The sequence below is a fragment of the Sciurus vulgaris genome (assembly GCF_902686455.1).
Source record: "Sciurus vulgaris genome assembly, chromosome: 1".
NCBI classification, from domain to species: domain Eukaryota; kingdom Metazoa; phylum Chordata; class Mammalia; order Rodentia; family Sciuridae; genus Sciurus; species Sciurus vulgaris.
Genome location: NC_136461.1, coordinates 8,594,873 through 8,618,835, shown reverse-complemented (window position 1 = coordinate 8,618,835; position 23,963 = coordinate 8,594,873). Strand labels below are relative to the sequence as shown.

Sequence of the window (23,963 nt, the reverse complement as noted above, 5' to 3'; positions counted from 1 at the left end):
CTGGAACGCCACAAGAGAACACGGAGACAGGCACGGAGCTCAAAAAACAGTCATGAGTGGCAGAATCCCCACCGTGAGCACCACCAGAAACCGAGGCTTGCATTTACAGGGCACTTCCCACAGTGAGGGCCTCTTGTCCTCATTTCCCAGATGAGGAAGCTGTGGGACAGAAACTAAGCAACTTGCCCAGTCCCTAATAAGTAACCGATAAGGGCCAGGGGAAGAAGGATCTGGCCCAGGAGGTCAGCTCCACGCCCACACGTTCTCTGCTGCTCACACAAGTTCTGACCAGGATCAGGTTGCACTCAGCCCCAGGAGACACATCGAGGGCATTCTAAACACACTGCGCCTCTCCACTCACCTTGGGGGAGCAGAGGAGGAGACGGTAGAGAGCACATGGTCAAGATGAACAACAGATAAGGGAACCTCATTCAAATTACCTTGACACACCAGAAGAGCTTTGCGGCAGTCGTCCATGCTAAAGCCCAGCTCCTGCAGTCTAGCCAGCTGCAGCTCTAGGAAATAATTATGTGCACATTAACTCATAGTACAATTTAAAACAAATATGAGCCTGGTGAGGTGGCACAAGCCTGTAATCACAGTAGCTTGGGAGGCTGAGGCAGAAGGATCACAAATTCAAAGCCAGCCTCAGTGACTCAGCATGACCCTTTCTCAAAATAAAAAAGTTTTTAAAAAGAGGCTGGGGATGTGACTCAGTGGTTAAAACGCCCCTGGGTTCAATCCCCAGTACAAAAAAGAAAAAAGAAAAGAAAAAAATGAAAGAAATTCAGAAACAATGACTAAAACATTTCATTAGGCAAAAAATGAACTAATACAGGCCTCTATCAAACATACCCTGCAATGTTCAGTCTTTTTCTTATGCTTATTATGTTTTTAGAAGCTTAAAACTAAAATTTAGTATTATGCCTATAACTTCAGAGGAAAGCTCTCCAAAGTTTAAACTTGAGCACAGGCCATAAATTCCAGGAGGAATCATGACAGGAAAAGGTCTCGTATGTATTATTTTTTAATTTTAAAAAAAAATTAAGAGTCATTCTTATGAGTTACAGTTATACTTAATGACAGATAATTCGACTCTGAACAATTTAATTGTGCAAAAGAACAATTTTCAAGAAAAATTTTCAAGTTAAAAAGAAGGAGGGTTATCAGAGGACTGAGTGGGTTTGCAGTTTAACACCTACCCAAGACAGGGTCTATGGTATGTCTTGTTGCGTCTCTGGTTTCTTCTCCAAGGCGTGATGCACCTGGAAGGTAGCTGCCAATGGATCCTGCCTCCATGGCCACTGAGTCCGGCACTGCAGCATTAGCTTGCTCGGGGATGGATTTTGCAATGGCAAGAAACAGCTGGACATCGTTATAGGAGAGCCTGATGTCCAAGGCTTGTAACTGAATCTAACAAAATTCAGAAGGCAGCAATTTGTTAAAGTTGCATTTGGTTTTGCATCCACAACTCTTATAGATGTAATTCCCATTTCAAGTTCTAAAAGTAGAACAGAACTAGAACAAATTTCTCATTTAAAAGATTGCAAAGATCTTGGAAATAAGTACTAATAACCCTGAGGCAAGATAGCTCAGTTTTAAGGTCAAATGATCACAAAACTGTACCAAATCAAACGTATTAACCTTTGATAAGGACCACAGCAATTAATACTTTGACAGGATGATTTTCATCTAAGTGTATTCATCATTAAAGCACAGACCTGGGGATCAGAGAATGGCTATGGAGGAGACAGGACCACCTAGCAGTAACATGTTGCTAATCCATATTGATGGACCTATTTAATCTCTAAAACAAACTGACAGACCAAAAAAATTTATCTTTTCTTGGGACTGAGGGTATAGTTCAGCGGTAGAGCGCTTGCCCGGCATGCATGGGGCTCTGGGTTCAATTCCCAGCAGAGCAAAAAAGAGTAATAATAACTTATCTCTTCTTCACTCAAACATAACCTCACATGAGTCAAGTTTAACACCAGTATTTCCTACTCAGAGATCAGCAAGGTAGCTACCACTGGTGAAGGCAGCACAGACCCCAAGAGCAGACCACGGTGAGATAGGCGACTCTGGAAACCATGTCTGGGTATGGACCTTAATTTATACTTTTTGTCTTTCTTTCTTTCCCCTGGATGATTCCACTAAAACTGAAAATCGATGTGGTTTTTCTCTTGTAATTTCCTATGATTCAAACAGACTGATTAATTATTCTGTCCTACCAAAGAAATAAGACACCCTATTCTGCAGCTGCCCTTGCCTGGCTTCGCTGTCCTCTCTCCTCACCTCCCTGCACACCTTCCCCGTCAGCCCTGCCTTCTTGAGTGGATGCGCTCCCTCCTCCTCTCCAGTTCCCACCCTGCCCTTCCTCCTGCCCCCACCAACCCTGACTGAACTCCACCCACAACTGGGTGCCTGCTGCTCCTGCCCACGCTGTGCTCTCCTTCCTGTGAACTTTTGCGGAACCTCAAGATGACACCAGGCAACTAAAAGGCCTTCTATCCTCCCTAAGACTGGAAGATCACCCAGGTCAGAGACGACATCACTTTTACTTTACATCTGCTGAAGTAACTAAAATGCTGCTGGGCTCAGAGCATCAGCGTGTTCAGGAGCTTCTGCACCATTACCTCAAGGACAGGTGGGAAGTCTTCACTGTTGAATGCATCCATCAGTCCAGAACTATTCTGGTAAGAAGAATTCCCCACCAGCTCCACTTGAATTTGTACTGGGTCAACAATGGAAAGAGCTGTATCCTGCTCGTTCCCCAGCCGGCAGGAAAAGACCTAGAGAAGAGAGGCAAGTGGCAAGGATTACCGTGGCTGCGGCCGGGCTCTACACTCCGCCCAGGAGACCAGCTCAGGGGCGATCAGCCTGGGTTATCACAGCCCCAGGACAACTGCTAGCATAAGCTCCACCAAGAGCAAGCCTGACATGAACTCCTGCCAAGAGCACACACAGCAGTCCACTCACAGGAGAAGAAAGTTCAGCAATTCACCCAAAGCGCATGATGATCTCCTTTCTTTAACCCAATAACGCTACTTCTCGCCATGAACCAGCCCAAGAAAATAATGTGAAATATTAGAAAATTTCACTCAATCATTTTTAATAGTTAAAAAATACTAAGCGCAACCAAGGTTATATCACATCTGCTCAAGAGAACACTGCAGCCACTTAAAAATGACAGCTAAAAAGATCATACAGCATGTAGGAAGCTAGTTACAATTTAATTACATGTGATGTGAAAAAGTCCAATCAAAATAATACCACAGCATGACTTTCTTTTAAGGAAAGAAACACACCAAAATGTCAATAGAAAATACATAAAGGCAGATAGGTGATTTTTCTCTCCCCTCAGAATTTCTTAATTACAGATATATTAATTACTGATGATGGGTGGCAGGTACACAGGGCTTCACTGCATTATGCTGTTTATTGTGCATATGTTTCAATATTTATTATTATAGTGTTCTATAATAAATATGTGGAGAGACAGAAGGAAGTGAGGGAAGGTTCCCATTCTAGGACCAAATTATTTCGTGTGTTCAAGAAGCGTACAGAGAAAAGAAGAGAATGCTTGTTTGGGGGCCACTTGTCTCCTCCCTCTCCCCCCACTCACCACCCCGACTTCCTGCTCAGTCGGGGGCATTTCCTAGTACTACCAGAAACACATCACCAAGGTCCTATGCTATAGTTGACAGTAACTCAGCACGCTCTATAAATTCCCCCCAGGGATAACCAAGTGGTCCTGGAATTCAGGACTAAAAGAACAAGATTAAGAAGAGTTTCCAGGAAACTCAAATATTTTGCCAGATTGGTTTTCTAAGACTTTGGAGCAGAAAAGTTTCATTTTCCTTTTTCCTGAAGAAGCTTCAGCTACACAGAACCCAATTGTACCTGAGAGCTCATTAATCAATCATCAAGATTTTCCACCCAAAGCTGGCATTGTGTGGCCTGCGAAGCAGGGGAACTGCAACCCCAGGATCAGCTCGCTCTGTACACAGCCCCTTCTGCTCAAGCTTTATGTCACAAAAACGAGTCGTCAAGAAGGGAAATCTCCATGTTTTATTCAGATATATTTGGTACCCCCAAAAGAGTATATGCTCGTACTGCTGACAGTGAAAGAGTTTTATTCTTTCATCCTCTGAGCAATACCACTAGAAAAAGTAAGGCGCAAAAGCTCAACCCCAAGGGGAAAAGAATCCCAACTAAGTATTCTAACATTACAATGAGGAATATCAGCTAAGTTGTGTGAATTAAGAACAGTCAACCACAGTTTCCCTGCTGCCTCCACAACCCGTGGCGAAATCAGTCATTTTTGCATAATAATCTTTTTAGGCTACAAAGGCCACTCTAGTGCAAGTCATCTCCTTCACAAGATGGCGCTGTCACCAAAGCACCACTGTTGAGACCAGGTCCTCTTTTGTACCTAAGATATCTCTGAAGGCACGGCACATACAGTCCTTAACACCTCTCCTCAACAGATGTCCGTTAACTCAAGCCCTGGCCGCAGGACAGTGCTCAACAGGAGCCAAGGGAACACAAGGGAAGTGAAGACCGCTGCTTCACCTGCAGGGCAAGAGGGCTCAGCAAGGCGCCTCCCTGGAGGATAGAGACCAGAAGAGAACGACAGCGTGGGAGAGGAAGAGGACCTCTGCGTGCAGTGGAGGAGGAAGTGAAAAGGAGAGGGCAAGCCTCCCCCGTGCCACAGGCCTCTGGGCTGCTCTCGGAGCCCAGTATGCAGGGCTGTCACCAACACAGACTTCTTACCTCGATGCCAAACAAACTTCCTGAAAAGGGACGGTCCACAAAGCGGGGCTTATAGGTGAGCACTGTGGTGCCTTTCAGAATAATGGCATTGGTGTCGAAGCAGGACACATCCTCAACGACCACAAACTCTGTCCCTGGAGAGGAGAGCGTCAGGAGTTAGGGCACGGCCAGCAAGCTGGAAAGCACTGGGCTGCCACATTCCCACCAGGGCAGGACACGGGCCAGCAAGCCTGGGCTCTGGGATGTCAGCGGCCTTCCTGCTTCACTGTCTTCCTGAACAAACTCTCTGGCCATGTACGGCTGAGCCTACAGAGCACTTACCAGCTGAAAAGACCGTGATGTGGTTTCTATCTCTAGCGGACGTGTTTAAGCCAGAGAAACTGCACCCCACTTGCCCTGGGAGGCCTAACAAATGCTCAGAGAGGGATCTTGCCTCTAGTGACAGTCTCATTTAAAACCCCAGGAAGTAGACTCAGACAAGGACGTGCTCAGGCAGACCAAGGCCCATGACAGCATCTGTGGAGATGTTCAAGCTGTCTACGAAGAATGCAGGCCATTAACGTCAAGACTCTTTAAATCAGCAGATAGGGAGTTTTCTACTTATTTGCATAGAATAAACTTACTCTGCTCCACACTATGTTTCCATCAAAACCATGTGTGAGGGGAGGTGCTGGGGAATGAGACTGATCAAGGTAGGCTATGGGCATGCACATACATGGCATTAGGAATCCCACTGTTATGTATAATAATTTCAAGGCACCAATAAAATATTTTTACACGTGTAGAACAAGCTTCACCAAAATCACTGAGAAAGTATATACAAACACATCCAAATGTACTTGAAGAGCCCACTAGTTAATAAAAGCCACAGTAAACCCATCTGTGAAGGAAAATATTCTTTTTTTTTTTTTTTTTAAGAAAATAACAACCCTCTCACTTACTTACCTTTAAAAAACTGAGATTTCCACATACCAAATTTGCCTAGACTCAGTAAGGCACAACTGTTGGGGCCCCAAAGATGAAACAGAAAACTGAAGACAGATTTCACATTAGGAAAAAAGACCTCTGCCCAGGCAGGTGCTCAGCCCGGGTACAGGCACCATGGGGCAGAAGAATGAGACGAGACCCCACAGCTTCAGTGGGACCAGGCAGCTCACACCTGAAAACAGGTCAAGAGCTTCCACACTTGTTCTGTAACACATTCGGATCTGTGAGTGTTCAAGTGTAAAAACAAGAGCCAACAGAAAAAGCATCCTGTAGGACAGGTGCAGAGCAAACACCCAAATAAGAATAGCTGGACCACACCTGTCACGTTGATCTTGACCTCCAGGTGCCTTTCGTTGGACACAGGAAGAGAAGACCGCTTGGTAACCACTCCACTCTTGACAGTTTTAGGAACCACAGCAGATTCACTGCTGGAGTTACGGTGGCGAGAAGGAGTAACATTTTGTTTTTTAATATCACTGGGAGTGTGGAGAAAATCATGGACCAACAGCAGCCAGTCAAATATGAGAAACACACGGAGATTGTTGAGAACTACTGTGAAGCAGGAAGAATCTTTTGTAGACCTACAAGAAAGGAGACAGAAAACATGAGATCAGAAGAAGGAGCGGTGTTTCAATAACCTGCTAGTTGGCGTGCTAAAGCCAAGGCAGGTGGTATTCCAGGCCTTTCTTAACAACACACGCAGCACATGCTTTTTTTAAACAAATATTATTCTTAAAACAAGAATAAGCTATTAAAAAAAAAAAAAAAAAAGCAGTACAGCACAGCCCAGTGGCTTCATGATGCCTTTCCCCAAGAGACATCTGGCCATGCCTGGAGGCATTTTTGCCTGTCCCACTGAGGGGTTGCTGCTGGCTTCTGGTGGAGGCCAGGGATTCTGCTAACCATCCCACAATGAGCAGGACAGTCATACAACAGGGAATTACCTGACCCAAAGTATCAACGCAGTATGAGCATCCCCGATCCAAATATTTATAACACTCCACAATCTGAGAGCTTTTCAGATAGTGTATCTTTGGATTAGGAATGCTTAACCCACGAAGTCTATGCAAATATTCCAAAATCTGAAAAAATCCAAAGTCTGAAACACTTCTGGCCCGAACATTTTAGACTATAGATACTCGACCTGTAGGGCTGAGGCTGAGAAATTCTGGTATAATAGGAAGAGATCCAGAGTTAAATAAAGCTGTTGACAACTGAGACATCCTGAATAAGTCACCTACCTTCCCTCAGCCTGTTTCCTAACATAAAAAATGAGGAATACAAACAGCATAAAAGATGGAACGCCAGGCACATAGCAGGTGTTTGATCGGTGCCCGTCCCCTTCCCTACAGGCAGTTTTAAGATCAGTCACGCATTCTACTTTGACACCTAGGAACACTAAACCATAAACACCAAGCTGACACCTGTCCCAGGTGGTTTATCTAGCTGAAACTGACCCGAGAGCCCAAGTCTTCTAGCCTGAGAAGGAAAACAAATGGTGACATTTACCCTGTGGTCTAGCCTTTAGACCCTGTGGGTCTAGCCCCACGTCCCAAGAGGTGGGGGTGGAGGGGCATGTCAGTCGTTTGTTATGTGTGTTTGTGGTGCTGGGGTGGAACCCAGGCCCCCAAGCCACATTCCTAGCCCACAACGCTTGTTTTACAGTTGCCATTACTACAGATTTTACATTTAGGCAAAAGTCCAAGGATCTTAGGCCTGGCCTCAAACATGGAGTGCCTGGGGCCTCTAAAACACCAGTAGGCAGGGGAGGCAAGACGAGGACACCCAGGCATGGGGCACTGCCATGGGGTGTCTAGGAGGGACCTGGCTCTAGAGCCCAGGAGGGTCTGGGCTTTCCCGTCCGGCTGGGGAGAGGCTGACTGGGGGCCCTTCCTAAGGCGGTTTCTGCCGTCTCGTTTCTCCTGAACCTGGCTCACTGCCTCCAGTTGAAGGGCATCATGATGCGCGTCTCCTTCCTACAAACATAGCATTTGTCACAGAAACACTCTACTCTTTTGTAATAGAGAAAAAATGTTGCCCTCAGTAAAATTTTCCCACCCCATTTTGAGCACAGATTGTCAGAACTCTGCACTAACTGGAAAGTCACAGCATGTCAGATCCCTTCTCTGGAAAATATTTCAAGCCTTTAAACACTGTGAAGTGATTTATATTTGACACACAACATCCCAACAGAAGAGTAATTCTTCTTGAGACACGGAAAGCATGCAAAAGTTCCAATCAAGAGAATGGTTTACTCCTCTAACAATGGTACTTCTGTTAGCAAGAACCAAGGTAAGACCTTATTATTTGACTCCAAGAAATTATACATCTTTAGTATACATATAGAATAATACTTCAAGGCTCCCTGCATATTGAATATAAGATGGGTGGGACAGCTAGCTGAAAGCTCAGGAGGTCAGGTCAATAATACTAAGGACAGGGCTGGGCAGTGGCTCGGTGGTAGAGCACTTGTCTCGCATTCGTGGGCCACTGGGTTCGATCCTCAGCACCACATAAATAAATAAAATAAAGGTATCGTGTCCATCTACGACCAAAAAAATTAAATGATAATAATAATAATAAAGAAAACTCAAAGAGCAGTTGTCTCCACAGATGGACCAAATACCCACAGGCATCTGTTCCACACACATCTCCAAGCAAAGGAGCCACAAGCACAACCTTATCACACAGCTTCAAGGAGCCTGTGACAGGGAGCCGCGCAGCTGAAGAGTTAGAGACCCGGGTTTGAGTTCTGACTACCTGGCTTCTTAGTTGTGTGACACAAGAGTCACTTAGCCCTTCTCCAGGTGTCTTCTCCACACCTGAGAAAGTGGGGAGAAGCCACCCGCTTTGTAGACTCCTAAGGATTCAACTGGCAGTAAGGTGCCCGGGTCACACGGGCCCCCACCAGAGGCCCAAGCACGCCTGCCGCTGAACCTACAGACAAACATTCCCGGGAAAGCCTACGTGTTCCTTTGCTAGACTCCCCAGAGGCACGTGGAGAGAATGTGACCTCTCCCCAAGAAAACCCTCGACTCTGAAGAATTCTCAAGGGCACACTGAAATGTCAGGCACACATGAACGTATGAATGTAAGAATGACCTTTTTCATTATTTTTAAATTTTTGCCCAATTACGAAATTTCCACAGATTTTTAAGTTGATTGCTCATATTCACAGCAGATCTGATGGCTAAGTACCAGGGGAAGGAAGCTGACATTGGTTTCACAAGAGTGCACTGTACCAGGAACATCACTAACAACAGCAGCCACCACCTGTGCCAAGCAACATGCCTGAATAGTCAAGTCTCACCTTCTCTACCCAATGAAGCGGGCACATTTACTGTTTATATTTCAAAAGAGGAAGCTGGGTCTAGTGCACACAGCTGGGAGAGACAGGCCACGGTTGGAGCCATGGTCTGACTGACTCCGAAACACACGCTCTTTCCACACACGACGCTGCCTCGCACGATGCCACAGAAAAAAGCACGACGTGCTCTGAAGAGGGGAGGCAGGGTCTGTGTGGAGCACTGAGCCAGCAGGCCTGCACAGGGACGTGTTCAGGTCCGAACCACCTTTCCTCTCAGTGCCGACCAAGTCTCCTTTTCAAGCTTAGACCAGCATGATTCCTTCATTTCCAAGTCAGTCACACGTTGAAGCTGACCAGGAGGCTGGCTCTGAGGACCTGCCGCTCCCCACCCGCCCTGAGGCAGGGCGGCACTCCTCCAGCACCAGCCCCCAGCACGCCCCACTTTCTTTTTGATAAGGCCACAGAGACACCTCTTGGCCAAGGAGTGGAACTGCAAGAGTGCAGGAAGGCCTGGTTAACGCAGTGTGCTCCACAGATGAGCCACCGTTATCTTCTCAGAGGACCCTTTGATGTTCCAAAGCCAACTTGGACTTGACCCACAGCGCAAAACAGAAAAGATCTCCCTAAAGAAAGGCAGCGTGAAGGTGCGGTTCTATTACCTGAAATGAAGTTCAATCTGAATAGAGCCTTGGGTAGTACTGCTGTTCTTGGAAGGCTGAAAAATGCAGGTGAACACATTGCTCATGCCAGGGCTGGCCTTCTGCCCGGCACAGCGGGTGTCAAAGGCCATCATGGAATGAGAAACCAAGTTAACAGACTTGGTTTGATTGGAAAAACTCTCATAGAGCAGTTTACATTTCTTGAAGTCAAATCTGAAAGGGAGAAAACAAACAAAATGCTAAACATACTTCTATTTTACAAAATTATTTAAGTTCAAGATAACAAGAACAAAATCATCAATTTATTTACATTGTGTAAAGGAAAATAACCTCCATTTTGAGATCTTGCATTGACTTTAACAGATCCTTCAAATTGCATTTAGTGGCACTCTGCCTTGGCACTTTTGCAATTCCAAGGAGATGATCCTGTTCATAGGAATTTTGTGAGGAGTAACAACACCACAGTTTATTATATTCTTGATTCATTTTTATTCCCATAAAGACTATATATCAATCACGATCCCCAACAGATGTCAAGGGTGCCTTCAGACCTCAATCTGTCAACTTCTCACTTTCCTGGAGGTTTCTCTTTACAGTCTGCAAAAATTTCTGTATAAGATCACTGAGGTTACTGGGAACAACCGCAACACATACTACTCTCCACACAGAGCAATAATTCAACCGATCCACCAATGGAAAGTGTATTAGGAACTGAATTCTTTTTAATCACAGAGAAAGCTACAATGGGCGATTCATACTGAGTACTACTGTAGCAACACCCACAGAATAACTCCATAGTGAGAAACACCTAGGGCGCAGCCAGGCATCTGAAAAAACCGCTGGCTCACAGAGAGCGCCCACATCACACAGGACCCCAGGTTCACTACAGCATGCTCCCTCAGCTGAGTTGGGGCGGGCGGGCAGGCTTCTAACAGAAACACAAACCAGAAGACAGAGTCCTTCAGCAGGGATTGCCCCAGCCCTGAACCCTCTTCTCAACGATGGAAACGCTTTTCCAGTCATATAACCTTATTCTAGTCAGAAATCCTACCTGGAAAAGAGAAGTAAGGTGCCCAGCCTTACAGGGCTGTTAAAGAGATCAAAACCAGAAGTCATCAAGTGTGAATGCAATCTTAAAGTTCCACAAACTCGTACATCTGCACAGACTAAGAAGTGACGAGGCTGGTGAACTGCTAGGTAAACACATGCCCATCTACAAGGGATAGTTGCTACTCAGCTTCCAGGTGCTTCCAAGCAAGGACCTTGGTCTAATATTGCTAAAGCTTCAATTTTGTTTTGGTTGGGGTCCCCCCACCCCGGAATAAGCTGAAATCCAATGGTTTTTATTTGGTGTGAAATCACCCAATTTTTGAAAAGTTCAGCAGTGAGGTAGTCACTAGTGCCACCTTTCCCAACTCTACGCGGACACATGCAAGATGGCCCTCCCAACTCCCTCACGTCCGGGCTCCATGACATATACCAGAGCATTCCAGCACAATCCGAGAGCATTCCAGGGCTCTTGCTTTTCTCTCTGGCACATTAACAAACTTCGTAAGCTGAGAGTGAAGGAGCACACCTTTGGTCTCAGACACTTGACAGGCTGAGGTGGGAGGATCACTTGAGCCCAGGAGTTCAAGACCAGCCTGGGCAACATAGTAAAACCCAACTCAAACAAACAAACAAAACCTAAGCACTCTGTCACCCTGAGTGACTGAAAAAATAGCAGCCTGTCACTCACAATGGTCATATACCTTGAGAAGAAAAACACATTTTCACTGTTTAAAATCACTGTCATTTGGGGCTGCTACCACAGCATGACCTAACCTATTCTGGCTGAGGTACTCTACAGACAACCCAAAAGCACATACAGAGCTCACCCTACTTGGACCACCATACTGTACCCTCCACTAATGCAAAATCAGTGCATTACTCACAAAGTTGCTACTAGCGGTAAAACTAAAGAAGTAACAAACCTGGCCAGGGACCCAGCATTCTCTTTTCCTTTTGGATCTTTAAGCTCCAGGCTCACATTTACCATGTCAATGAGGAAGCACATGCAAGTGTACACTTCTCCACTCAGTACGGTCTGTAAAAGAAAAGTGCAGATCAACTCAGCACTAATGATGCCCACCTAAAAATGGGTTCCTCAGTCAAGAAATTAACTTTCGATAGCTCAGTCGGTAGAGTGCTTGCCTTGTAAGCACAAGGCCCTGGGTTCGATCCCCAGCACCCAAAAAAAAAAAAAAAAAAAAAAAGAAATTAACTTTCTTGTTATTCCACCTTCTTTCTCAAGGTGAGTTTGAGGGATATACACACCAGGTGACATCAGTCAAGACGACCAGAGTTACCCAGAACCTGAGGTCTCACTCACGTGGATTCTTGGATCTTGTAAATCATAAGGCCGCATAAATTCCTCTATGGGTTCTCCAAGGTTGTTCTCCAATAAGCCTCGGATCAGCTTGTATTTATACAAATCCAGTGAGCAGTGGACTGAGGAGAGACTGCCGTGGATTGATATGTCTGGAACAGTATGACTTATTTCTCTATGAAAAAGAAAAGCACTTTCAGAAAGTTTCCTCACTCCATACTGACTCACACCCAGATACAAGAGCCCCAACGTCCCATTGCATGGTAACTAACATCCCCGGCAAGAACTCAAGTCCCTCTAAATGAAGCAAGTCACCATGACCAACACACGCCAACTACAAAAAAGAAAACCCTTTTCTCCCCAGCTATACTTCTGGAAAATTCTCAGACCTACTAGGAGCGAAATGGGCTAGGGGTGTAGCTCAGTGGTAGAGCTTCTGCCTAGCATGCCCAAGGCCCTGGGTTCCATGTCCAACATCACAAAAAAAAAAAAAAAAAAGTGTGTGTGTGTGTGTGTGAGTGAAAGAGAGAGAGAGACAGAGAGACAGAGAGAGAGAGTATGTGTGAGATATGGGCGAAATAACTAGCCTAAAAACATGGAAAACTTCATGAGATTCAGAAATCATTTAAACATTATAGTTGTAAAAGCAATGAAGAAGAAAAGCCACCATTTTTACTTAACTCTTCAGATTTTGTGGGGACATGAATGAGGATAAAATGTGACAGGTTACTCTTCTCAGAACAGATGGGCAGAAGCGAAGCTGAAGATGTCCAGCACTGGGGACACATACCAACTTGGTCCCAACACTAGCAAGCTTTCTCCCTGTCCTGCGGATGGAGTGGGCACTACAGACACTAAAAACACTGTGCTCTGAACACATGAAGGACTGGGTCAGGATTTAAAGTGGAAGGGGAGGCGATCCAAGATGGCGGACTAGAGGGTGACTGCATCTCCTGTCGCTCCAGAACCCAGGATTCAAGAAGGGGAGGCATCGAGAGACTCGGACTAAAATAAAGCCACGGGGTAAGTCTCCCCCACCAGGTGAAGCTCGGCCTGGGCGGCAGGCCCGGATAGGGACGGCTTATCAGAGCAGGGCAGGGCAGCTAGAGTCTTCCCCAGGTAGCTCTGCTCCCTCCGGCGGTGGGCTCCTCCCACACGGCCAGCTTCTCGGAGCAGGCCCCCCAGTGAGAGCCTTTCTGCACAGAACCAGCTCCAAGTCCTGGAGCCAGCGGCAAGCCCCAGCCCGCAGGCAGCTTCAGGGACCAGGACAGGGGCAGCCAGGGACTTCCCCAAGCAGCCCTCTCCCTCCGGCGGCAGGCTCCTTTCACAGCCAGCTTCTCGGAGCAGACTGCCCAGTGAGAGCCTTTCCGCACAGAGCCAGCTCCAAACCCTGGAACCAGTAGCAGGCTAGGGGCAGCTTTCTTCAGAAGCACTGCATTATCAAGTTCCTCCAAGACTTCAGGCTACTGAAGGCTGGGAGGTGATACACTGGAAATCCACAGGGACACTGTAAGCCAATAGAGGAAATCTGAAATATCTCAGAGTCCCACTGACATCTGACCAATATGAGAAAACAAGGGAAGAAAATGTCCCAAACAAACCTAGATACCATATCAATAAAACCCAATGACAGCACAGCAGAAGAAATGCCAGAAAGGGAGTTCAGAATGTACATAATTAAAACAATCAGGGAAGCAAACGAGATGAAAGAGCAAATGCAGGCATTGAAGGAGGACATGAAAGAGCAAATGCAGGCATTAAATGATCGCACCAATCAACAGTTAAAAGAGCAAATACGGGAAGCAAGAGATCATTTCAATAAAGAGTTAGAGATACTGGAAAAAAAAAAACAAACAGAAATCCTTGAAATGAAGGAAACAATAAACCAAGTTAAAAACTCCATAGAAAGCATAACCAATAAGATAGAACACCTGGAAGACAGAACCTCAGACACTGAATACAAAATATTTAATCTTGAAAACAGTTGACCAAACAAAGAAGATGGTAAGAAATCATGAACAGAATCTACAAGAATTATGAGATATCATGAAAAGGTCAAATTTAAGAATTATTGGGATTGAGGAAGGCTTAGAGAAACAAACCAAACGAATGAACAATCTATTCAATGAAATAATATCAGAAAATTTCCCAAATCTGAAGAATGAAATGGAAAACCAAGTACAAGAGGCTTATAGGACTCCAAATATACAAAATTACAACAGATCCACACCAAGGCACATTATTATGAAAATACCTAACATACAAAATAAAGACAGAATTTTAAAGGCCACGAGAGAAAAGAATCAAATTACATTCAGGGGGAAACCAATAAGAATATCAGCAGATTTTTCAATCTAGACCCTAAAAGCTAGAAGGGCCTGGAACAACATTTACCAAGCCCTCAAAGAAAACGGATGCCAACCAAGAATCTTATACCCAGAAAAACTTACTTTCAGATTTGACGACGAAATAAGATCCTTCCATGATAAACAAAAGCTAAAGGAATTTACAAAAAGAAAGCCGGCATTACAGAACATTCTCAGCAAAATATTCCACGAGGAAGAGATGAAAAACAACGATGCAAATCAGCAACGGGAGGAACTAGCCTAAAGGAATAGCCAAATAAAGGAGAAACCAAATCATGTCAAAAAACAAAAATGAGTCAAATGACTGGGAATACAAATCATATCACAATAATAACCCTGAATGTTAATGGCCTGAACTCATCAATCAAAAGACACAGACTGGCAGATTAGATTAAAAAGAAAAAAATCCAACATTATGCTGCCTGCAAGAGACTCATCTCATAGAAAGAGATACCCACAGACTAAAGGTGAAAGGATGGGAAAAAACATACCATACACATGGACACAGCAAAAAAGCTGGAGTATCCATCCTCATCTCAGATAATGTGGACTTCAAGCCAAAACTAGTCAGAAGGGATAAAGAAGGACATTACATACTACTTAAGGGAAGCATAAATCAGCAAGACATAACAATCATAAATATCTATGCCCCGAACATTGGCTCATCCATGTATGTCAAACAAATCCTTCTCAATTCCAGAAATCATATAGAACACAACACAATAATACTAGGCGATTTTAACACACCTCTCTCACCACTGGATAGATCTTCCAAACAAAAATTGAATAAAGAAACCATAGCTCTCAATAACACAATCAACAATTTAGACTTAACCGACATATATAGAATATACATATATAGAATATATATATAGACATATATATAGACATATTCTATATATAGACATATATAGAATATCCAACAAAGAATGAATACACTTTCTTCTCAGCAGCACACGGATCCTTCTCTAAAATAGACCATATTTTATGCCACAAAGCTACTGTTAGCAAATACAAGAAGATATACTACCTTGTACTCTATCAGATCATAATGGATGGAAATTAGAAATAAATGACAGAATAAAAAACAGAAACTTCTCCAATACCTGGAGATTAAATAATACACTATTATATGATGAATGGATAACAGAAGACATCAAGAGGGAAATAAAAAAATTCTTAGAAGTAAACGAGAACAAAGACACATCATATCAAAATCTCTGGGACACTATGAAAGCAGTACTTAGAGGAAGATTTATTTCATGGGGCGCATTCAACAAAAGAAGTAGAAATCAACAAATAAACGACTTAACACTACAGCTCAAAGCCCTAGAAAAAGAAGAGCAGACCAACACCAAAAGTAGTAGAAGACAGGAAATAGTTAAAATCAGAGCCGAAATCAACGAAATTGAAACAAAAGAAACAATCGGAAAAATTAACAAAATAAATAGTTGGTTCTTTGAAAAAATAAACAAAATTGATAAACCCTTAGCCACACTAACAAAGAGAAAGAGGGAGAAAACTCAAATTACTAAAATTCAGAATGAACAAGGAAATATCACAACAGACACGAGTGAAATACAAAACATAATTAGAAGCTATTTTGAAATCTATACTCCAATAAAACAGAAAACCTCGAAGACATCAACAAATTTGAGAGACATATGAATTACCTAAACTGAACGAGGAGGACATACACAACTTAAATAAATCAATTTCAAGCAATGAAATAGAAGAGGTCATCAAAAGCCTACCAACAAAGAAAAGTCCGGGACCAGATGGGTTCTCAGCCGAGTTCTACAAAACCTTTAAAGAAGAGCTCATTCCAATACTCCTCAAAGTATTCCATGAAATAGAAGAGGAGGGAACCCTCCCAAACTCATTCTATGAAGCCAATATCACCCTGATACCTAAACCAGACAGAGACACATTGAGGAAAGAAAATTTCAGACCAATATCCTTAATAAACATCGACGCAAAAATTCTCAACAAAAATTTTAGCAAATCACATACAAAAATATATTAAAAAGATAGTGCACCATAATCAAGTGGGTTTTATCCCAGGGATGCAAGGTTGGTTCAACATCCGGAAATCAATAAATGTCATTCACCATATCAACAGACTTAAAGTTAAGAATCACATGATTATTTCAATAGATGCAGAAAAACCATTCGATAAAATACAGCACCCCTTCATGCTCAAAACACTAGAAAAAATAGGGCTACTGGGAACATTCCTTAACATTGTAAAGGCCATCTACGCTAAGCCCATGGCCAATATCATTCTAAATGGTGAAAAACTGAAAGCATTCCCCCTAAAAACTGAAACAAGGTAGGGATGCCCTCTTTCACCACTTCTATTCAACATTATCCTTGAAACTCTAGCCAGAGCAATTAGACAAACCAAAGAAATTAAAGGGATACGAATTGGAAAAGAAGAACTCAAACTATCCCTGTTCGCTGATGACATGATTATATATTTAGAGGAACCTGGAAATTCCACCAGAAAACTTTTAGAACTCATAAGTGAATTCAGTAAAGTAGCAGGTTACAAGATCAATGCTCATAAATCCAATGCATTTCTATACGTAAGTGATGAAGCTTCAGAAAGAGAAATTAGGAAAACTACCCCGTTCATAATAGCATCGAAAAAAATAAAATACTTGGGAATCAATCTCACAAAAGAGGTGAAAGACCTCTACAATGAGAACTACAGAACACTAAAGAAAGAAATTAAAGAAAACTTTAGAAGATGGAAAGATCTCCCATGTTCTTGGATAGGCAGAATTAATATTGTCAAAATGGCCATACTACCTGAAGTGCTATACAGATTCAATGCAATTCCAATTAAAATCCCAATGATGTACCTTACAGAAATAGAGCAAGCAATTATGAAATTCATCTGGAAGAATAAAAAAACCAGAATAGCTAAAGCAATCCTCAGTAGAAAGAACGAAGCAGGGGGTATCACAATACCAGATCTTCAACTCTATTACAAAGCAATAGTAACAAAAACGGCATGGTATTGGTACCAAAATAGACAGGTAGACCAATGGTACAGAATAGAGGACATAGACACAAACCCAAATAAATACAATTTTCTCATGCTAGACAAAGGGGCCAAAAATATGCAATGGAGAAAAGATAGCCTCTTCAACAAATGGTGTTGGGAAAACTGGAAATCCATATGCAACAGAATGAAATTAAACCCCTATCTCTCATCCTGCACAAAACTCAACTCAAAATGGATCAAGGACCTCGGAATCAGACCAGAGACCCTGCATCTTATAGAAGAAAAAGTAGGTCCAAATCTTCAACTTGTTGGCTTAGGATCAGACTTCCTTAACAGAACTCCATAGCACAAGAAATAAAAGCAAGAATCAATAACTGGGATAGATTCAAACTAAAATGCTTTCTCTCAGCAAAGGAAACTATCAGTAATGTGAAGAGAGAGCCTACAGAGTGGGAGAATATCTTTGCCACTCATACTTCAGATAGAGCGCTAATTTCCAGAATCTATAAGGAACTCAAAAAACTCTACACCAAGAATACAAATAATTCAATCAACAAATGGGCTAAGGAAATGAACAGACACTTCACAGAGGATGTACAAGCAATCAACAGATATATGAGAAAATGTCAACATCTCTAGTAATAAGAGAAATGCAAATCAAAACTACCCTAAGATTCCATCTCACCCCAATTAGAATGGCGATTATCAGGAACACAAGCAACAATAGGTATTGGCAAGGATGTGGGGAAAAAGGTACACTCATACATTGCTGGTGGGGTTGCAAATTAGTGCAGCCACTGTGGAAAACAGTATGGAGATTCCTCAGAAAGCTTGGAGTGGAACCACCATTTGACCCAGCTATCCCACTCCTTGGCCTATACCCAAAGGACTTAATATCAACATACTACAGAGATACAGCCACATCAATGTTCATTGCTGCTCAATTCACCATAGCCAGACTGTGGAACCAACCTAGATGTCCTTCAATTGATGAATGGATAAAGAAACTGTGGCATATATATACAATGGAATATTACTCTGCCATGAATAATGATAAAATTATGGCATTTGCAGGCAAATGGATGAAATTGGAGAATATCACACTAAGTGAGATAAGCCAATCTCAAAAAACTAAAGGATGAATGATCTCGCTGATAAGTGGATGAGGACATATAATGGGGGCTGGGAGGGGTTAGTGTTAGGGTTAGGTTTAGGGTTAGGGTTAAGGAGGGTGGTAAGAATGGAGGAAGGAAGGACTGTATAGAGGGAAAAGAGGGGTGGGAGGGGTGGGGGGGAGGGAAAAAATAACAGAATGAATCAAACAACATTACCCTATGTAAATTTATGATTACACAAATGGTATACCTTGACTCTACGTACAAATAGAGAAACAACATGTATCCCATTTGTTTACAATAAAAATAAATAAAGTGGAAGGGGAATATAAAAAGCTCATTTTTGGTCTACGGACATAGCTCCATGGTAGAGCACTTGTCTCGCATGTGCTAATAATGCCATGGGTTTGATTCCCAGCACTGGGAAAAGAAAAGAAAAAAAAAATTGCCTACAGGGAAAAATCTATAGATAATAAAGTTTTAGGAAGACTAATGATGTAATCAATGAGGCAAATGGAAAGGATTACCAGGTGCCACCCTGGGTCCTGTCTCTGTGAAGCTGACAGCACACCTCTGTTCAGCAGCCCCTTCTACCTGGGCTAACAAGAATATAATTATCTGCACGTATGATGGAAATGGGTAAGGTTTAGGTAAGAGTAGCAAAACACTTTTTTTTTTTTTTTTTTGGGAAAGCACTGCTTGAAAAGAAAACAAAGTGTTCAATTTCTAAATAATGAAGTTCCTCTTAAGACTGCTAAGCCAGTAAAACCAAATATAGCCCATGCCAACCATAACTGAACAGCAGCCAGGGAGCACTTGAGTAACAAGTCAGAGAGAGACAAATGCACAGAGTGTCTAAACTGCAGACTCGCCCAGAGAGGAACCAAGAGTGGCGTGAAATGACTCACCCTGGAGGGCGTGATCAGAGGGGAATCAGAATCACATTCTGCACAAGTAATGAGGACATTTTTCCAAACACCACAAATGAAATCTCTTTCACAGACAGAGCCACACCTCCTCTTTCCCTGGAGTCGACATGCAGAATGCTGCCTTCCCCAAAATCCATGCCCTGCACTGATAGACAACACACACTGTAACCCCAGTTTCTGGCACCTGAGGGCTGGAGGCCCTGAGAGTTAGATGTGGCTGATCTCAGTAGATCTAGGAGTGCTATTCGCCCAGGAAGATAGGGAACCGGTGAGAACTCAAGCATCCTGTATCTGAGGCCAAATACAGGGCGAGTCAGGGTCAGCTCCCTAGTCTTCCTGCAACGATTTCACGGGCAGACCCGCATCTGAACAGCCAAGGGAATTACGTGGAGTTTCAGAGTGAAGAGCAATGGCTGGTCCAGATCTGCCACATTTGGAATGTCCACCTCTTCCAGTACTTCACCTGCCCTCACCACCAAGTCCACGCTGAATGTGGGTCCCTTCCTCATGGTTTCCAAGGCATCTGTATGATCTTGCACACAGTTTATGTCACTGAATCAAATACTAAATTAGAACCATCTACTTGCCTTCCTTTATCCCACACTGTAAGCTCCTGGAGGACAGACGTTTTCTCTTCCAACACAGCAGTCTTAATGACCAGCACAAAGTAAGGACCCAATTAACATTTGGTAAATAGGCAAATAAAATGAGTAACTCTGCTCTTCCTAACTTACCATAACAGCACTGATTTCTAAGTTATTAAGGTTCTATTTACTATCCAGATAAAATACTCACTTGTCCAAATTTCTTTCCACTTGCAATTTCAGCCTACAAGGCTCCGCTAAGAGGCTCCCTCCTGTCTGTCGCACAAAATAGGAGGGGAAGATCAGATCTCCGCCCCTGTCCTCCGAGGTTTGAGAGTACTCTCGTGGACAACGTTCTGCGGCAAAGAGGTCCATGTCTTGCAGATCCACAACAACGCAATCCAGCAGGCAGACGTGGTCTTCTACAAGAACCCAGGAAAGAGAGCATGACGAAAACAGAATCCAAAAAGGTCTGGGTCTGAACAGAATTAAAATGTCAAAATAAAGTTCATCCTGTCTTTGGAAAAATATTTAGAACTGCCTGCCTCCCCCTGCTCTCCACTACTCAGAAATCTTTCGGTCCAGAGGCCTCCACCACAGCCTCACAACCTCCCCAGTCGAAGCTCCACGGGCTCGACACATTTGCCCGCCCATCCTTCCACCAGGCGTACCATGCCTCACCTGCATCAGGGTTTTGTACCTGTCCTGAGACAATAACTGAGGCTACAGAGTGTGTGACTAAAAATGGCTTCACGCACGATCCCTCCCCGAGACAACACTAAGCAAAGGTTTACAAACTTCCCAGCAGCAGAACTCCTTTTAAACACTAAATTAAAGTGTCCAAATTCAAGCTGCCCTCGTTCTTGCCTAGACCACCACAAGCTCTCTGCTGATGTACCTACAGAATTCCTTTATGGCCCTCACAAACCCATTCTCCCTACAAAATACCTGAGTAATCCTTAAAAATAAATAGACCAGGGGCTGGGGTTGTACTTTCTAAGAAGTAAAGTGATTTTAAAATAAACCAACGAAATTGGGCTGAGTTTGTGGTTCAGTGGTAGAGCACTTGCCTAGCATGTGTGAGGCCCTGGGTTCGATCCTCAGCACCACATAAAAAGAAAGGTATTATGTCCACCTACAACTAAAAAATGTATTAAAAATAAATAAATAAATAGATAGACCACCACATTCCTTTCCTTTATGCCCTTTAATGGCTACTATCTATGTTTAATCCAAAATCTTCTCTTGTAAACTCACTCAAATCCCTGCAAGATTCTGCATAAACCCATAGCCTGCTTTCCCAGCTTCATCTCAAGCCATTCTCCAGTGGCTCACTAGGCCTCCGGGTTCACAGGCCTTTTTCTCCCCAAATGCCATGCTCTCTGGACAAGCTGTGTCAGTGGTATGACCTTCCCAGCCAATCTAAACTGTGTCTCTGTGTTCACCTGTCTTTTCCATAAAGTTTATTACAACCTATCAACATTGACATGTTTATTTAATGTTCTCATTAGTTCAAAGGTATGGGAACCATGCCTATTAATCCACTGGAGAACAAAATACTACGACACCTGGCATTAAGCAGGAACTTGATCAATGCAATTCTTGATTGGTTGATTACACTAACAAATATATGAGACAGATCAAAGGGAGCCACTCTGGTGGAAGAGGGAAAGGAATGAGAATGAAGCAGGTCTCAAAGGCTCCCTAGGGTACGTCCAGAACCTAGGAGGACAGGATACGTGAAAACCACTGTCTTCGTCCACAGCTGTATCACTACTAAGGGAATTTCAGGGGGAAAACGGGAAATCAGCAGAACAAATGTTAGTAACGAGATCATCTTTCCATAAAACACTCCAAACCACTTCTTACAGGTATTCGCTGTATGTTATGCCAGCCATAAGGATCGCGAGTTCAAAGCTGGCCTCAGCAACTGAGCAAGGCTGAACTCAGCGACACTCTGTCTCTAAAATATACAATAGGACTGGGGATGTGACGAAGTGGCTCAGTGGTTAAGCACACATGGGTTTGATCCCCATCACCAAACAAACAAACAAACTAAAAACACTCAGGTTCTGAAGTCAATACTGCCAAAATGCAGTCTGCACCTACCATTTACTATCTGCATGACCTTGGACAGGTCGAGTTACTTAATCTCTGTCTCTTCATCCATAAAATGGGGGGGGAGGGGTGGAAAATAAGACCCGGTAAGGACAGGATGAAATACTATAAATAAAGTGCCACCACGTCAGGTACACAGTGAATGTTGGAGGATAACTATGAACATGGTGATGAAGATCATCTCATTCTGTCAAATGGCGAAGAGCCACTTCACTGTCACCTCTAGGAATATGAGGCACCGCATGTCTTTGGTCTAACAAATGAAGGGCAGAGTTCCTCAGCTGGCCCTTCCTCTCTCAAGCCTGACACCGACCTGATCCTCATCACTTACCCAACACGCCATCCAGAACACGCTGGAAAACTCAAGAACCGAAATGAGGCCCTAACGTGAGTGGTTCGTTCTTACACTCTAGGAAGGTGCCAACAGTGGATGATTCAGGTCTGTCCATATTTTTGTTCACAGTTTTTCTGCTGTTATCTAATTCACACTAATATTTTTAAAGGGGGTCTTTCCTTATTTTAGAACTAAATAATGATTAGAAAGGATGGTGTGTGTCTGGGTGGTGGCTTACAAGGATGCAGGACTTGGTCTATTTATGCAGTCACCACCTGGCAGCAACTAACTTGAACTATACGGAAAAATGTCCTAGATGGGCGTGGTGACACACACCTGTGATCCCAGTGACTCAGGAGGCTAAGGCAGGAGGAGAGCAAGTTGAAGGGCAGCCTGGGCAACTTAGCACAACCCTGTCTCAGAACAAAAAATAAGAAGGGCTAGGGGTGTAGCTCGGTGGTAAAGCAACCGTGGGTTCAATCACCCGTGCTACAAAGAATATCATTTTAATTAAAAAGGTGGGGGGTGTCCTAATAGACAATCTAAAATCTCTGTATTTACACCATATCTTGCTAATTTAATCCTATGCTAAATCTACACCTAAGATGCTCACACATTCTACAGAAATGTCGACACACAATCATACTGAAGAAACGCACAGCGCGTCCCCTGCTCAGGCTCCTGGGAAGGTCTTGTGACTCTCCCCATGTTGCCTAGGCAGCAATTTTCTCCCCTCTTACCTGGACTACTGGAACCGTGGCCGACAGAAGGTGTAGCTTGCTGCCCTCGCTGCTTGGTGAGGACACTGGGCACAAACTCACTCTGCAGGCTGCCAAGGCCCACTCCAGCAGGAGGCATCGCGAGCAGCCCCTGGGAATGCGGCCCCTTGAGGTCCTCTGTGCTTGTCATCTTCCTGGTGCTGTGCTTGGGAGTGCCCGCTGGGGAAGCGGGGGAGGCTGAAGGCACTGATTCCTGGAAGGAACAAAAGAAAACTGGAAGGTAGCAATGCTGGGGACGGGGGCAGGACGAGAGCTTCACCAGGAAGCCTGGGCTCTGTGGAACCGGCGCTTCCCTCGGCCTCACACAGATCCTGTCGACTAGACGGCAGCAAGTCGACACACTTCCTGCCATAGATAAGTATCTGCAGAGATGTTGCAGATAATTCAGTACTTGTTGAAAACGACCCCAATATTGCAGGAAGACACCATTGTTTAGCTCAAGAGCAAATGTCAAGACGCAAAAGGCTTCAGGTGGTTTAATCTAGGTTAAATTCAACCAAAGTAAATCTCTTGGCCAAAGGACACACAGTTGCTGGGAGGAGGGTGTTACTACTGTAAGAAAATGTATCTGACGGCAATGGTAATGTGTTTCTAGGTTGTAGAAATCACCCCGCACGGTACGTTTCTC

The 23,963-nt window shown here is 43.8% G+C and overlaps 1 protein-coding gene and 1 long non-coding RNA gene across 6 annotated transcripts in view; one reads left to right on the top strand and one right to left on the bottom strand.

Annotated features, from left to right (window-relative positions):
* The window catches only part of VPS13D (vacuolar protein sorting 13 homolog D), a 247,996-nt gene that overhangs the window by 152,862 nt on the left and 71,171 nt on the right, over positions 1-23,963 (bottom strand). For all 5 annotated transcript variants that reach the window (XM_079142502.1, XM_079142503.1, XM_079142504.1 and 2 more), the window contains 10 exons: positions 23,297-23,528; positions 20,316-20,526; positions 12,101-12,272; positions 11,703-11,815; positions 9,730-9,942; positions 6,082-6,344; positions 4,777-4,910; positions 2,637-2,792; positions 1,203-1,413; positions 441-515 (listed from right to left, as the gene is read on the bottom strand). In XM_079142502.1, coding sequence (XP_078998628.1) covers positions 441-515; positions 1,203-1,413; positions 2,637-2,792; positions 4,777-4,910; positions 6,082-6,344; positions 9,730-9,942; positions 11,703-11,815; positions 12,101-12,272; positions 20,316-20,526; positions 23,297-23,528 — 1,780 coding nt within the window. The remainder of the gene's footprint in view (positions 1-440; positions 516-1,202; positions 1,414-2,636; positions 2,793-4,776; positions 4,911-6,081; positions 6,345-9,729; positions 9,943-11,702; positions 11,816-12,100; positions 12,273-20,315; positions 20,527-23,296; positions 23,529-23,963) is intronic.
* On the top strand, positions 13,043-14,357 carry LOC306646865. Its single transcript, XR_013759987.1, has 2 exons — positions 13,043-13,281; positions 13,454-14,357. It is a non-coding gene; the product is annotated as an uncharacterized lncRNA (long non-coding RNA).